Source organism: Notechis scutatus, chromosome 12 (genome assembly GCF_049901735.1).
Source record: "Notechis scutatus isolate UNSWTSFEM ecotype Mainland chromosome 12, rNotScu1.2, whole genome shotgun sequence".
Lineage (NCBI taxonomy): Eukaryota > Metazoa > Chordata > Lepidosauria > Squamata > Elapidae > Notechis > Notechis scutatus.
Window position 1 is genome coordinate 1962364 of NC_142020.1, and position 15468 is coordinate 1977831.

The 15468-nt window shown below is 44.1% G+C and overlaps 1 protein-coding gene across 2 annotated transcripts in view; it reads left to right on the forward strand.

Moving 5' to 3' along the window:
* Window positions 1-15468, forward strand: part of PRKCB (protein kinase C beta) — a 228574-nt gene that overhangs the window by 196237 nt on the left and 16869 nt on the right. For both annotated transcript variants that reach the window (XM_087973105.1, XM_087973104.1), the window contains exon 16: window positions 9573-9713. In XM_087973105.1, coding sequence (XP_087829231.1) covers window positions 9573-9713 — 141 coding nt within the window. The remainder of the gene's footprint in view (window positions 1-9572; window positions 9714-15468) is intronic.

Sequence of the window (15468 nt, forward strand, 5' to 3'; positions counted from 1 at the left end):
CATCAGGCACTGGACCCAGATGTTCCTCCTCTTTCTCATCAGCCACCTCCAGACATGGGGGCTGTTGACTCTCCATCTGAGGGCTGACGGGCGGCCCAGGCTTTGCCTCCATCTCTCTCTCTCTCTCTCTCTCTCTCTCTCTCTCTCTCTCTCTCTGTCTCTCTCTCTCTCTCCCAGCTCCATTTCCTCTTCCCCGCAGAGCTCTCAGGTTGCCTTCATGCTGGCCCTGATTCCCACACCCCTCCTCCTCCTCTGATTCAGCTGCTGGAGGGGTCAGCGGCCAACAGGCCACAACATCTACTCACCGGTTGGTGTTATTGCCTCTGCCTTCAGAGGGCTTCCCCCATTCGGCCAAATGAGGCTTTCCATAAGCAGACAAATGAAAGGATTTGGAACTGTTGCCCCCTTCCGATGTGCAGCAGGCTTCCCCTTCGCTCTGAGGCCATCAGCTTGGGCCTCTGATTGAACCACAATGTGCTAAAGCCTGTCTTTTGGCTGAGGAACATATTGTAAGTTGCTCGCAGTAGCAAGCAGACTCTTTGCTCTTTCCTGGCCAGGTCTGAACTCTCAGCCTTGCCCTTTCCTTCTCCTGAGGCATGTGGCTCCTTCCGACAGGCCTTGAAAAGAAGGCCGGCCTGCTTTTCTTGGTCCCCTCTTGGGTGTCTCCTCCGAGGCTTATCCAGCCTTTGGATCCACCATCTGCCTTCCATCTCAGAAAGGAAGGAAGCCAAACGCCACTGCCAGGATATTAACATTTCTGCTTTCACCAGATTCGCTGCGTCGTCGTCTCCCGCTTGCCAGAGAGGGTTTGGCTGGATGGAGGCTGGGGAAGATAAACAGCCATTGTGCATTCTCCGCTTTTGCTTAGAACCGGCTGTTTCATTAAGCCAAAGCCTTCAGGGCCGGAGGCTGCCAATTCCTTCGTGTTCTCGGTGTTAATAAAAAGAGATTCCAAGACCAGATCGTTATTCTTTGAACGGGGTGGCAGCATTTGCACTTAATTGCTTTGATGCTGTAGACTTGTAGATATTTCCTCCGCAGTCGGACTGGGCTTCTTATCTCTTGCTGGGGAAGGCAGCGCCTCTGCTGAGGATGGAGGGGGGGGGTCTGCTCAGACAGGGCTCCTCCGAGGGGGAGGCAGAGGCTCCCCCCCCTGCCCCGCTCCCTCCCCTTCAGAAATACTAAAGCTCCAACCTTCGTTCACAGAATTGCTCTCTTCTCTTGATCAGCTTTGCCTGAACAAGTCAGTCAAACATCCGTGTACCTTCATCCACACTATCAGCTACAACAAGGATTTATTATACAGCAAATTGGACTTATTTTAGCATTGGGCAAACCCAGAATTTCTGTGTTCATATTATCCTTCCAGATAGTGTGCATGCAACCAGTGGTGGGATTCAATTTTTTTTACCACCGGTTCTGTGGGCATGGCGTGGCTTGGTGGGCATGGTTTGGTGGGCATAGCAGGGGAAGGTTACTGCAAAATTCCCATTCCCTCCCCACTCCACTAACCTTCACTGAACTACTCAAAATTTCCACTACCGGTTCTCCAGAACCGGCCAGTTCTGCATGCAACTGAAACCAACAACCCTGTACAAAACCGACCTCCTGATCACTAACAAAATGAAATTCAATATAGATAATGCTACTACTAATAATAATCAGAATAGAGCTGGAAGGGACTTCAGAGGTCTTCTAGTCCAACCCCCTGCTCAAGCAGGAGACCCCATACAATTTCAGACAAGTGGCTGTCCATTCTCTTCTTAAAAATCTGCAGTAATGAAAAGTAAGGTTTTGATAAAAGTAAGGCAAGAAAATCAACTGTACAGGTACAGATCAGGTGAAACTTAATGCCAGTAAGTGTGAGAGGGATCTTGGATTCCTAGTGGAGAATCACTTAAATATGAGCCAACAGTGTGCGACAGCAGCCAAAAAAGCCAGTGTAATCCTAGGTCGCATAAACAGAGAACTAGAATCAAGATAACATGAAGTATTAATGCCGCTTTACAAAGCCTTAGTAAGATCACACTTGGAATACTGCATCCAGTTCGGGTCAACACAATATAAAAAAGATGTTGAAACTCATCTAAGATATGAATGAATAGCAATACTAATGAATAGATTTGTATTATTTTTGATTATATAGTATAATTTTAGAATGTACCAGACAGAATCCCAATGTATGTTATGTATTTTATATTAGGTATTATAAATACAAGGGAAAAAGATAAAGGCATCATACTCCATATAGTGTACAGGAGAAGTATTTCTTCTTTTTTTTAAAGAAGAAAAATAAATGATTGGCTGGAATAGAACAGACAAAGAATAATAAATATTAGGATATGAATTGAGAGGAGGGAAAAAAAATTGAGAAAATTTAAAGGAGAGGAGAAGTTATATAGAAAATTGAAAATGCTAATAAGATATGAAATGATATGTAAAATGAATATGAAACTGAACTTGTGTCTGTACCAAGAGTTTTAACCCGGGACTAAGCAACTTTCAGAAAAGAGATTTTTTATGCTTTTATGTTTTGTGTTTATGTGTATTTATGTATTGTTTGTCTTGAAAATAAAAACTTGTTTTTTTTTTTAAAAAAAAAAGATGTTGAAACTCTGGGAAGAGGGCAAAGAAGAGCAATAAGAATGATTAGGAGGCTAGAGGCTAAAACATGAAGAACAGTTGCAGGAATTGGGTATGTCTAGTTTAATGAAGAGAATGTCATGCCCCTGGTGGAGAGGAGGAACAGCCGACAGGGAGTGGAGGTGAGGTGTTTCTCCAGAGGTTGTGGAGGAAGCTGGGGAAGGGCACAGGCTGGGTGGGCAGTCAGAGGAGGACCCAGGCCCATCCCCTCTTCATCCTATACCCTATAGGGCATGCAGGGAGGAGAGGATAAGGGAGAGATGTGGTCTACTCGGGAGGAGAGGGCCTTGATCCTCTTCATGGGCTGCAGCTGGAACAATTGAATAAGAGGACGGATATGCGTATGGGCGAATGCTGGAAACAAAGCGTGGAAATATCTCTAGTTTATGGTTCCTCTGTGAGTTTGGCGTCCTTCCCAGTGTGTGTTATCTGTGGACGTCCTCCAGCCCTTATCTTGCCTGGTTTGTGTTGTTTTTTTCCTCCATCTTCTAACTGCTTGTGTGGGAGTTTTTTGTCTTCCGTCAAGGATATTTGGAGCTTGGAAGCAAAGTGAAGGAATAAGAGGGGCTTCACCAGGTTTTTGTGACTGTGTTTATTCTGTATCCCCACCCTGAGTCATCACAGACTAGGGGAGACATGACAGCAGTGTTTCAATATTTGAGGGGCTCCTACAAAGGCAAAGCGGTCCAACTATTTTCCAAAGCTCTAAAAAGGAAGACAGGAAACAATGGATGGAAACTGATCAAGGAGAGAAGCAACCAGGAACTAAGGAGAACATTTCTAACAGTTAGAGCAATCAACCAATGGAATAGCTTGGTTCCAGAAGTAGCAGGTGCTCCATCACAGGAGGCTTTCAAGAAGTGACTGGACAGTGGACTTCCGGTTTGCAGGGCTTCGGCGGCAGGCAGGACTCCACGATCGTGCGCGGTTTCTGCCTGGGCTCGCCGCTGGAACGTCCCGAGCCACTCGGCTTCGGGGCTAAGCCACCCCGTAGAGGTGTGCGAAGAGGGGGGAGATCTCAGCAGGGTTGAGGGAAGCCACATCTTCCCTCCCCAGCTGGCTAAGCTCCCTTTCCCGAAGGCGGCAAGAGCGGCGGTCAGAAATGGCCGCCTCAAAGAAGCACTCAGCCGGAAAAGAAAGTGCAGGAGGAAGTTAAGAAGTGAAAGTTTTGGCTGACCGGGATAAGAAGCAACAACTGAGATACCCTGGAATTTAAATCTTATAAAAGATACATCGCTCCCAAAGAAGATTCGGAAGCAGCAAATGAAAGTGAAAAGGGAAAGTTTCTTTTTCTCACTCTCCTTCCTTACGTTGACAGCAGATGAATGAGAAATCGGAAAAATCCGCTTTGGCACCAACAGGTAATTAAACTGGATTAAATGCCAAGGGGACAATAAAGATTTCTGAACACTTAAAAAACTTTTTTTTTTTTTGCTGTAAGTGGGAAGGGAGAGGAAAAGAATAAGAGCAAGATTTGGCTGGAGGAGGCTGCTTGGAATTTAAAAGAATCTAAAGTTAAATCGTAACAAGACTTCTAAAAGATACATTTTAACTGGAACTTTGTAACTAAATAGTAACCCCAGGAAGAGAAAGTGAAAAAAGAAGAAAGTGTTAAATGAAACAGCTTGTGTGTATTTGGATTGTTTGGTGACTTTGGGACTTCTGGAAATTATATTTGAATGATTAAAAACAATTGGGTGGTTGTTTAAAATTTTTTTTACAATGGCATCACTTGTGGATGAACTGAAAATGGAATTTAAAAAATGTAAAGAAGAGGAACAGGAAGGGAAGGGCTCCTTTGGCTCCATTTTTCATTTCTTAGAAATGGCGATCTGTACCTATGAGAAACTACAAGAAAAGACTACGCAACAAGAAGATTGGGACAAAGAAGAAGCCATCTTTAATGAACAAGTAACTTTATCTGGGGAAGAAAGGGGAAAGTGGGGAAAGAGAATGAAGAATTTAAGACCTAAAAAAACAACCAAAAAAGGGAAAAATAAGGTGAAAAGTGGATATAATGTCAGAAAGCAACAGAAAAGGGGAACACAGAAGAGGGAAATAGAGGTGGAGAGACAAGGGGGTAAAAAAGGTAGAGTGAAGAAACAAGGGAGGAAGGAAGGGAAGAGAAGTTACAAAGATTTGGAGCAAGATGTAAAGAAACAGGACTTATTTAGGTAAAAATATAACTGAAAATGAGATTCTGCAAAGGTACATAAGATTGTATTGTTATACTTGTATTAGAAATAATGTTAGAAAATTGGAACAATATATGATTAAAAAATGGGATAAAATACTCAGTGTAATTTAGTGAAACTTTTTTGAACAAAATAAATGAAATGAAATAAATGAGAGAATTGAATTAGGAAGGAATGGGAACATTTTAATGACACAATGTTTTAAAATATAAGTGTAATGGGGGAAAGTAACTTCACAAAATTTATAAGTGTTCCCATAGAAGCATGATACTTATTTGAAAAGTAATGTGTAAAATGTTTAAGATTTAAATGAATATTAATTTTAACGATAGAGTTGAACTGGCATGGATTGTTGTTTTAATTATATTATACATTTATAATTTCTTCTTTTCTTAAAATATAGTGCGTAGTTTTAGAATGTACTAAGCAGAATCTGAATGAAAGTTATGTATTATATTAAGTGTTATAAATTTAGGGGAAAGATATAAAGGCGTCATATTCCAATCAGTGATTACAGGAGAAATTTTGTTTTAATGAGAAAAGATAATAGACAGCTGAAACAGGACAGACAAAGGATATAAGTATAATGATTTAAATTGAAATGAAATAAATAAAATAGAATTAAGAGAGTTAAAAGAGGGGAGAAGCTATATAGAAAATGTAGAATGATAATAAGATATGGAACGGTATATGAAAATGAGCATGAACTTGAATTTGTGTCTGTACAAAGAGATGTAACCCGGGATCAAGCTGCTTTCAAAAAAGATGTTTTATGTTTTCATGTTTTGTGTTTGTTTGTTTATGTTTGTTTTTTAAAAATCAATAAAAAAATTTGGGGAAAAAAAAAGAAGAGACTGGACAGCCATTCGTCTGAAATTGTATAAAGTCTCCTGCTTGATCAGAGGGTTGAGCTAGAAGACCTCCAAAGGTCCCTTCCAACTCTGTTGTTCCATGTTCTAGTTCCCTTTGAACAACCCCCCTCTTGGAATGCCACCAGGGTTTGTGTAGAATTTTTGAAAGTGAGTTTCTGGGGGTTCAAATGATAAGTAGCTGAGGGGTAGTGGGCATGAGGCCAGCAGCCCTTCCAGTTCTAATCCTAACTTTTAAAATGATGGTTAACTGCTCCGTGTGCCAGTTGCGGATGATGGCTAGAAACAAATTTCCCCAGTGCTGTAAAATAACAGTTTGGGGATTTTAAATGTAAGATTATGAGTAGTTTCCTGAAATTTCAGACAAAATTGTTTTCCTTGGGCATCTCATTCAACTTTGCAACATCTGGCCTAACACTGGGGCTATTTGCTAGATGTCTGGCAGTTCCTCCCACGTGCCTGATTGAGCTTTGCAAGACCAAGACGATGAGGGTGCAGGATAAGATGGTTTTCTGGGTACCCGTCTTAAGGGTTCCTTGATTTATGGAGATGAAGCAGCTGAAGCAACACCTAGAATGTCAGTGGTTTCAGGATTCAAGAGTGAACATGATGGAGCCCTATGATAACAGATAACAGAAAATCAGAGTTGGAAGGGACCTTGTAAGTCATCTAGTCCAACCTCCTGCCCAAGCAGGAGACCCCACACCATTTCTGACAGATGGCAGTCCAATCTCTTCTTGAAAGTCTCAAGTGATGAAGCTCCCACAACTCCGAGGGCAACTTCTGTTCCATGGGTTGATTGTTTTGTCAGAAAAATTCTCCTTATTTCCAGGTTGGATCTCTCCTTGTTCAGTTTCCATCCATTATTCCTTGTCTGGCTTTCAGGTGCTTTGGAGAATAGCTTGACCCCCTCCTCCTCTCTGGGGCAGCCCCTCAAATATTGGAAGACTGCTCTCCTGTCTCCACTGGTCCTTCTCTTCCCTAGACTAGCCATGCCCAATTCCTGCAACTGTTCATCGTATGTTTTAGTCTCCAGTCCCCTAATCATCCTGGTTGCTCTTCTCTGTACTCTGACTCATCCTCCAACTTAAAATGTGGTGACAAGAGATGCAAAACACCATCACTTTCCATATTGTATCAGCAGAACATTGTTCAGTAACCTGCTAAACCATAACCAGCTGGGCTAGAAGAGTTTCTGTCCACTTCAGAGAAGGAAGTTCTAGGAGCCTCATTCATTCTAGATTGGATTGTTACAATGGGCTTTACTTGTGTTGCTGTTAAAGACTACATGAAAACTGCAATTTAGCCAAAAATCCAGTCTGCCTTTTGATCCGTAAGAGCCACCTTATACAGATAACCCCAGTCTTTCTGGATCTTCCATTAGTTACAGGTAGTCCTCACTTTAAGAACCATTCTTTCAGGAAGTTGCAGCAGTGCTTGTAATGGAATAGGTAATGGAATGTGTCTAACAAGGGGAAGTGATATGACACACTACAGTAACACAACAGGTTCTCCAGGGAGAATGGAGCCCCTTCCAAAGACGGGGTGAGACTTCAGACAGCACACTCTGGAGTTGAATCATGGGAAGAGGAAGAGGTTTAGGATAGCCACTCTCTAGAATCTACTAGGTTCATCCATTAGATTAGAGTAGGATAGGTTAGTCTGGCAAGATTTTCTCTTTATGTTGTTAGCAAGTAAACAAGTGAACTTTGGCTGGATTGTATGATGTCTTCTTGGGCTGGAACTGACGGAATATAAGAACAACCTTGGAAGAGGGAAGTAGAGATATTGCCTAAACCAAATGAGCAGATAAAAGGGAGAAGAGTCTGCAACTAAGTAACAGGCAGAGAAAGAAACCTTTCATCAAAGTTCCATCCCAACTATTCAGATGGTAAAAAGTGACAGTGGGAGATTTGTACTTTCAGACTTGCAAGATTCAGTTAACATCGTAGCCCTGTAATAAAGGAGAATTAAAGATAGCCCTCAACTGATGGAACCAGAATGGAACCAGAAGTCATATGTCAAGGCATCCATCTGACTGGACTAGATTTTATGACTTTTGTCAGTCTTTAAGTGAATGGCACAGTCAATGGAATGTGTCTAACAAGGGGAAGTGATATGACACACTACAGTAACACAACAGGTTCTCCAGGGAGAACCTGTCTTTAAGTGAATGGCACAGTCATTAAGCAAATCAATGTATTCCTAGAGGCATTTTTTTGCCAGAAACTGGCCTAAAGGACCACAAACCTCACAAACCCCAAAGTTCACATGTAGACTGGGTGGAACCAGGCTCAATAGCAACAACTGTGAGAGAGATCTTAGAGTCTTAGTGGACAACCAGCTAAATAGGAGCCAGCAGTGTGTGACGACAGCCAAAACAGCCAATACGATCCTAAGTTGCATTAACAGAGGGATACAATCAAGATCAAGAGAGGTACTACTACCACTCTACAAAGCCTTAGTAAGACCACACCTAGAGTCCTGCATCCAGTTTTGGTCACCACACTATAAAAAAGATGTTGAGACTCTAGAAAGAGTGCAGAGAAGAGCAACCAGGATGATGAGGGGACTGGAGGCTCAAACATACGATGAACGGTTGCAGGAACTGGGCTTGGCTAGTCGAGGGAAGAGAAGGACCAGGGGAGACAGGAGAGCAGTCTTCCAATATTTGAGGGGCTGCCACAGAGAGGAGGGGGTCAGGCTATTTTCCAAGGCACTCAAAGGCCAGAAAAGGAATAATGGATGGAAGCTGAACAAGGAGAGATTCAACCTGGAAATAAGGAGAAACTTTCTGACAGTGAGAACAATCAACCCATGGAACAGAAGTTGCCCTCGGAAATTGTGGGAGCTTCATCACTTGAGACTTTTAAGAAGAGATTGGACTGCCATTTGTCAGAAATGGTATAGGATCTTTTACTTGGGTGTGGGGTTGGACTAGATAATGTACAAGGTCCCTTCCACAATCTGTTAATCTGTTAAAAATGTCTTGTAAATTACAGTTGTGTGACTGCATAATGCTGCAAGCCAGTTGCCAAGTGCCTGAAATGCAGTCATGTATGTGTGAGTGTGGGGGGCAGCTCTGGTGGCCCTGGGGCTGACGTCAAGGCTCAGGGGCAGCAGCTGCCAGTTGAGACTGCTGAAGGTGCCAGGCCCAGTGCTCCTGGCCCCACCATTGCTACCAACGAGTACAACTTCAAGCTCCACACCATAGCCAGCCACCCTGACACCACAGCACAAAACCCCCACCGCCCCTGTCTCTCCAGCTGACTTTCACCATCTTCTCCCTCCCATATGTTGACCATATGCGTCTCACCTGGCCTGGCCTGGCCCTAGCAGAGATAGCTGCTGGCCACTCCGGGCCTTCTTCCCAAGGCTGCATGCACACGTCTCCAAATCATGCGCTGCCTTCTTTCAATGCATCTGAGGCCTTCACAAAGCTTGCAAGAAGGTTGCTCCCGGTCCTCTCCTACTCACACATGGCAAACTCCAGTGCTCTGAGACTCCCAAAGGAGACCTGCTGTTGTGGGACTCAGTTAATAACAGCAACAGAAATTACCTGATTTTGGTTTGGTCATGAGATGTTGAATTGTTCACATTGTTTAGTGAAAGAAATTCCAGTCCCAATTACTGTTGTTACCCCATCTATGGAGCACCTTTTCCTTGAAGTTGAGCTGCCCACCTTGGAATGCCTTGAGGATTCAAAACACTAATATTTTGCTGAGTCTTTAGAGGTTTTTGTTATGGTCAGATAGCAGGATTACATTGTGGAAAATATTTAGGGGTTGAGGATGATAGTTATTGACTCTGGTGCTTTCATTCTGAAAGATGACAGGTGAACCGTGTTCTCTTCCTTTTTTCCAAGCTCATGACCAAGCATCCAGCTAAGCGGTTGGGGTGTGGCCCGGAAGGAGAACGGGATATCAAGGAGCACGCCTTCTTCCGATATATTGATTGGGACAAACTCGAGCAGAAAGAAATCCAGCCTCCCTTCAAGCCCAAAGCTGTAAGTTCCTTCCTTTTCTTTCTCCGTTCCTTTTTATAGCCTCGGGGCAGTGTACCTCTTTCTGGACATTCATAATAAGATATTTTCTTTCTCAGACAAGGGATATGTTGTTCAGGATTAAGAACTAATTTGGAGGCAGGGTTTTTACACATGACAATTTCATTATGCAATTCTCTTGCTTCCTTGAAAGAACTACATGGCAATTCGAAAGTATTGTTTTTAGTTGTAATTTTCCCGGGTTGTGTTGTTTATAATCAGTTTGTGCAATCTTCTTGCACGGGCTATAATCTACTGTTTCTTCTGCCTCTTTCCACAATCTGTATTTTAAATCATTTGATGATTTTTCTGTTTGGGGGCCTTGAATAGCTTGCTCTTGAGGAGCCAAAATCAAGCCTTTGTGTTCTTGTTTTAATATTCTAGTGGTAAGCCATTCCCGGGTTTTATCTTTCCCCTCAAATTTTTTGAGAAATATTTAAACTTGTATGCCTCCTGACTCTCAAGAACTCTGGGAGGCTAACATTCACTCACCCACATTCCTAGTTCCGAGCAAGGAAGCTGATGGACTTTCATGCAGGTCTGAATATTTTGTCCCTATGACCTTCCTCCCACATCTGCCAAGAACAGTGTGCTGTGATACACTGGGAACCAGAAGGCACAGCAAACAGATCCTTATGCAGTAGCAGCACAGAATGCTTTCCTAGGTGCTCAGATAGATGATCTTTAGAGATTCATCCTCCCCTTTTTCTTGGAATCAGGGAGAATGACATCCGAGGGGCCAGTTATACATTCCTCCTACCCAGGCAAGGAAGTTTTATGGTTGCATCATCACAACTGCCCAGCTGGACCTTATTTAAGACTCCTTCTGAATCCTTCTTGGCAAATCTGCTGCTTTGCCAAAAATTTTAATTACCAAATCAGCCAGTCTGATGCATCCCATTATCTCTCCATAAGAGTCCTTGGGATTTGGCATCCTTGGATTAGATTGCTGATTTAACACATGTCAAAGTCCTGGATAGTCATTCATTGACCTTTTCATGAAGATGGTTCATTTCATCTCTTGTAGGGGCCTCCCTTCCATAGCAGAGATTGCCCCGTTGTCCCGCGGTTAGGTTTTCTGACTTGAAAGCATCCCAAACAATCTCATTTCCAACAGAGATTCAACTCTGAGTTTGGAGAACTCTTTATCAACTTCCAAATATTATTGTCCCTCAGCACATCAACCATAATGCAATGGTAAATTAGAGGACATAAATGCTACCCCAAGCAACGCCTTTGTGGTTATATGAACTACTAAGTTTTGAGGTGGCTGCTACCTGCCGTCTCCTCCTGTTTCTCTGGGATGAGAAGCAAGGAATGGTTTTTCCTTTAGGACAGCAGCCCCCAACCTTTGCAGCTTGGGGAGGGGGAGAGGGGAACTGGGCTGGTGCACACACATGCGTGCATAGCTCCACTCACACAAGAGAGAAGAGGGGTGCAGTTTCATTGTCCCCCAGGCTTCTTCTCTGCACCAAAAGCTTTTGCAAAGAGATGAAAGGCCTGAAGCAGCATGAGATCGTCCCCTTTGGGGACAGGGTCTCATGCTCCTTCAGCCTCGCCATGGCTGCCCGACACTTCAAGAGCAGATCAGGTGTCCTGCACAGGCAGCCTCACTAAGTCAGCAAGGCTGAGCAGGGTGCACTCATCCCATTCAGCCTCTGCTCTGACTGGTCTGCTTTTGGAGCATTGGGAAAGATGGGTTGGCCGCCCGACTGGGTGCAAGGAGAGAGGAACTGGGCTGCAAAAGCAGCAGCCCGGCACCTACATGTGCGCACGCCGCTCCACTCACACAAGAGAGAAGAGAAGCCTTTGGGGCACTGCTTGCATGAGTGGAGCTGTGCACACACGCAGGCATGCCTCAGCCCACCTCTGGTGAGGCTCAGTTCCGAATAGGCCATGGTCCGCTGGTGAGCCACAGCCTGGGATTGGGGACCCCTGCTTTAGCAGGACTAGACGGGGAGATGGAGAAGAGGAGGATTTTTCAGGTTCGTGAGAAAACGCCTGGCTAGAAGAAAGGGAATGCAATAGCACTGAGTTCTCCCAAGGAGGAAGAAGGGGTGGAAAGTGGTGGGAAAACCAAGTCTGATGAGGCCAGAAGCAAACAGCCTGTAATGATGAGACGTAGAAGAAAACCACCCCTCTGATCGAGAGAAGGGCTTCAAAGCTACCACACTTTATATACTAGAAGGGAGAAGAAAACATGCCAAAATTAAACTTTAATTTCGCCGTATCACTTCCATCTCATGTACAACACTTACTGGGATTCTTTTTTTTAACAACTTTGTAAGCTTTTTTTGTGTGTGCAATAAATGTACTGATTTGTGTATGGAATTCCTACCTGTGCTTGCTTTCAGTAGGAGTGTTATGGAGAGAAACCTGAAACCTCTCCTTGAGCTCTCACATGTTGAACTTGCCTGACGACTTTCTGTTAGTTCTCTCCCCCTTTCCTTTTTCCGGAGAAATTGGGAGTTTTTATATTCCTTCTACAGTCTTCGCAGCAGCCTCTGCTTACTCAGCAGGAAGCAATAATTCAGTCAAACACAATGAGAAATCAGCCGCTATTCAGGGCATTAGCTCTTTGTTGCCCAGAGCTGAGCACATGGACTCTCGGAATAGAAAGTTTTCCGGTGGCTCCCTTCTGTTTCTCGTCTCTCCCTCCTAGTGAAAATTATTGGATGGATTGGGGGATGGGGGAGGCCAAAGGAGGAAAATGTTGGGTTGTGAAATTGCAACACAAACTGTGTCCTTCTTGTGTCCAGTTCAGGACACAATTATGAATGACCAGGGTTTATATCATGATATTGCAATATAAATCTTCATTCTAATCACTTTGATGATAAGCAGAGCTAGATAAGGTATATTTCTGATAGGTACCCTGGCTTTGCCTCATTGTGGAGTTCGATATGGCCGTGTCCCCTGCCAAAAGGACACACTCCAAGCTTCTCCATGTAGGGTTAACTTGAAGAGAAGTCCCAAATCTGTCCAAGGAGAGCAACCTTGTCTAAATCTAACTGTGAGCTTTATACTATTGAAAGGTATCCATATTTATTTTGGATTTAAGTTTTAGCTTGCTCAGTCCAAACTATTTTCATATATCAACCTAAAAGTCTTTCGACTTCCCTGGAAACTGTAGATAGAAAATAAGAGTTGAGCAGAGCATTGCCCGTGCACTGATGAAATGTCCACCTAAGCTACCCAGTGAGTAGCCCGTGTGAGTAGCACAGTGAGCAAGAGAGAACTTTGTAGCATCCCATAAAATGGGGGCTATGAGGACAGACCCTTCCGCACTTTCTAAGGTGGATCTTCTGGATAGGAGGGACTACATCATGACTCCAGAAAGATGGTCTAGAGCAAGGGGGCCAAACTCAACGCCCACAGCCAGATCCAGCCCACTTAGATCTGGCCCGCCCTGGAAACAGCAAAGGACCAGCCCACAGGGCCTCTGCCAGAGAAAACAGGGCTTGGGAAGGCTGTGCCTGGTGGCGTAGCGGGCTCTGCTTTCACTGGCTGGCAAATGGCTTCAGGAGGCTGTTGCAGCCGAAAATGGGGCCCGGGGTGTGTGTGCACGCCCCCCGGCTCTGTTTTTGCTGGTGGAGGGCTAGCAAAACAAACTAAAAGCAAAACGAAACAAAACAAAAGGAGAAATGCATTTGAGCATGCAAGAAGGGACAGGAAAGGAGAAAGGGAAAGAGGAAAAAGTAAGAAAAAGAAAGAACGATGGGAAGAGAGCAAGGAAGGAAAAAGAAGGGAAGAGGGGAAGGAAGAAGAAAGGAGAATGAAGACAGAAGGAAACAGAAGAGAAGGAAGGAAGGAAGGAAGGAAGGAAGGAAGGAAGGAAGGAAGGAAGGAAGGAAGGAAGGATTATAATGAGAGGGAGGGAGGGTCTGAGGGAAGGGCCGCCTCAGGTGCCTCTGACACGAGTGACATCGAGCTGGCCATGGCCCCCAGTCTCCCCAAGGTCAAACACAATCCTGATGCAGCCCTCAATGAAATCAAATTTGACACCCCTGGTCTAGAAGGATACTGTGGTAGAATTAAAAAAAAATTTCAAGCCAAACCTAAGCCCGTAAGTAGATGAATTCTAGCCAGGTCCGTTCTTTGTGGTATGTTCTACCAAAGGGAAGTTTCTTCTTTGAAGGTTCTCATGTCCTGTTGCTCTGCAATGTTTTCCAACCTTTACCCCCCCGCTTCTCCTTTCGACTTGTCCTCTTCCATATCCATCTCCTGCGTCTATTTCTACTTGGGACTCCCTTACTCTTTGGCTTTGCCCTTCTGTGTTCCTGGAACTAAACCTCAACCGTCTCAATATGCTTAACCACCAATAGTTACTACTCCAACCAGACCAGGCTAGTTTGCAGTTTGGGTCTTAAGGAGAAGAGGATGCAAAGAAGGGATCTGCTCTATAGTGGATCACATTCTGTAGACGCAAGAACTGCCAGCTCTCAGGAAAGACTGGGGTCTACTCCAGGCAGGCTGCTCTTGGCCTGGTGGTGTTTTTCAACACACACACACACACACACACACACACACACACACACACACGTGAAAATAAATAGTGGCAGGGGTCACTTTTTGGTTTTTCAAACTTTTGAGCACATCTTTGGCATTGAAAGCAAATTCTGATCTGGTGAAATAAAAAGACTTTCTGAGCTTGATATCAGCAGCTGTAAATAAATGCAAGTCAATTTCCCCCTAGCTATAAATACTGGAGGTGATTCTTTACTGAGCCGTAAAAAATAAATCTCCTCCTTCTAGAGGACTATTCTGGAGTTTGGTATGGACATTAATGTGGCACCGAGAGTGGCAGTTTTATTTCCAGGCATTTCTGCTCATTGTGATATTTATAGGGGACAGAAGTCTTTGCTTCTGCTTGAAAAGGAGGTAATTTTACTCCTTAAAAGAGAGGTCAGTTTGGAAAGGAAGCAGCCTAGAGTCACTTTGCATCTTCCCTAAATATCACCCTGCTTTTTCTGAGTTATTTTTTTTTTAAAAAAAACAACACATTGTTTTGCCACTTCTGTTCATATGCTGAGACCGAGGCTTGCTGGTAGGAACTTTCTAATCTTCCATTGAAGAAAGCACAGTTGATACTTCTCCTTCACAAAAGAGAAAAGTTCTGAGTTACCTTCTGCGGAGATCCAGAAATACCATATTCTTAACCCAATAGGCATTCTGGCTTTTGTGGAGGCCATTCGGGAAATGGTGCAAAGGGAAAGCTGACAGCTATCTCAACTCTGCACATTGAAAAACTCCTGGTCAGACCCGCCCCAGCCAGGTCCCTAGGAAAGAAAGACCCTCGACTCCGTTTGGTTGAAGTGATCGGTTCTTTTACTAAGGGAAAGTTGCAGTGAAAGCAGCCTAGAACAGGCTAGAACTAAGAGGTCCCATGCAAAGTTACAAAGTTTTTTCCCTTTTGTGATCCCCCCTCCCTTGGACTAGTCCCTCAGTGTCCAGTAGCATCCCAGGGTGATGTTTTGGGAACCGCTTTGATGTCAGCTTCCCATTCTTTCCCAGGCCAGGTATCCTTGGGCAGAGGGATTAGTCCAGTTTTCACAGGTTTGGTTCCTATCAGTGCCAATCCCTCCCCTGTTTGCCTCCTTCTTCTTCCTCCTGCACTTCTTCCCCAAATGACTGTGCTCCTCTCCCCCGTTTATGACTCAAACTGCCAAATTGCAGGCATCTGGCAGTCAGCAGAAGTAGCCTGCAGTACTGCACTCTA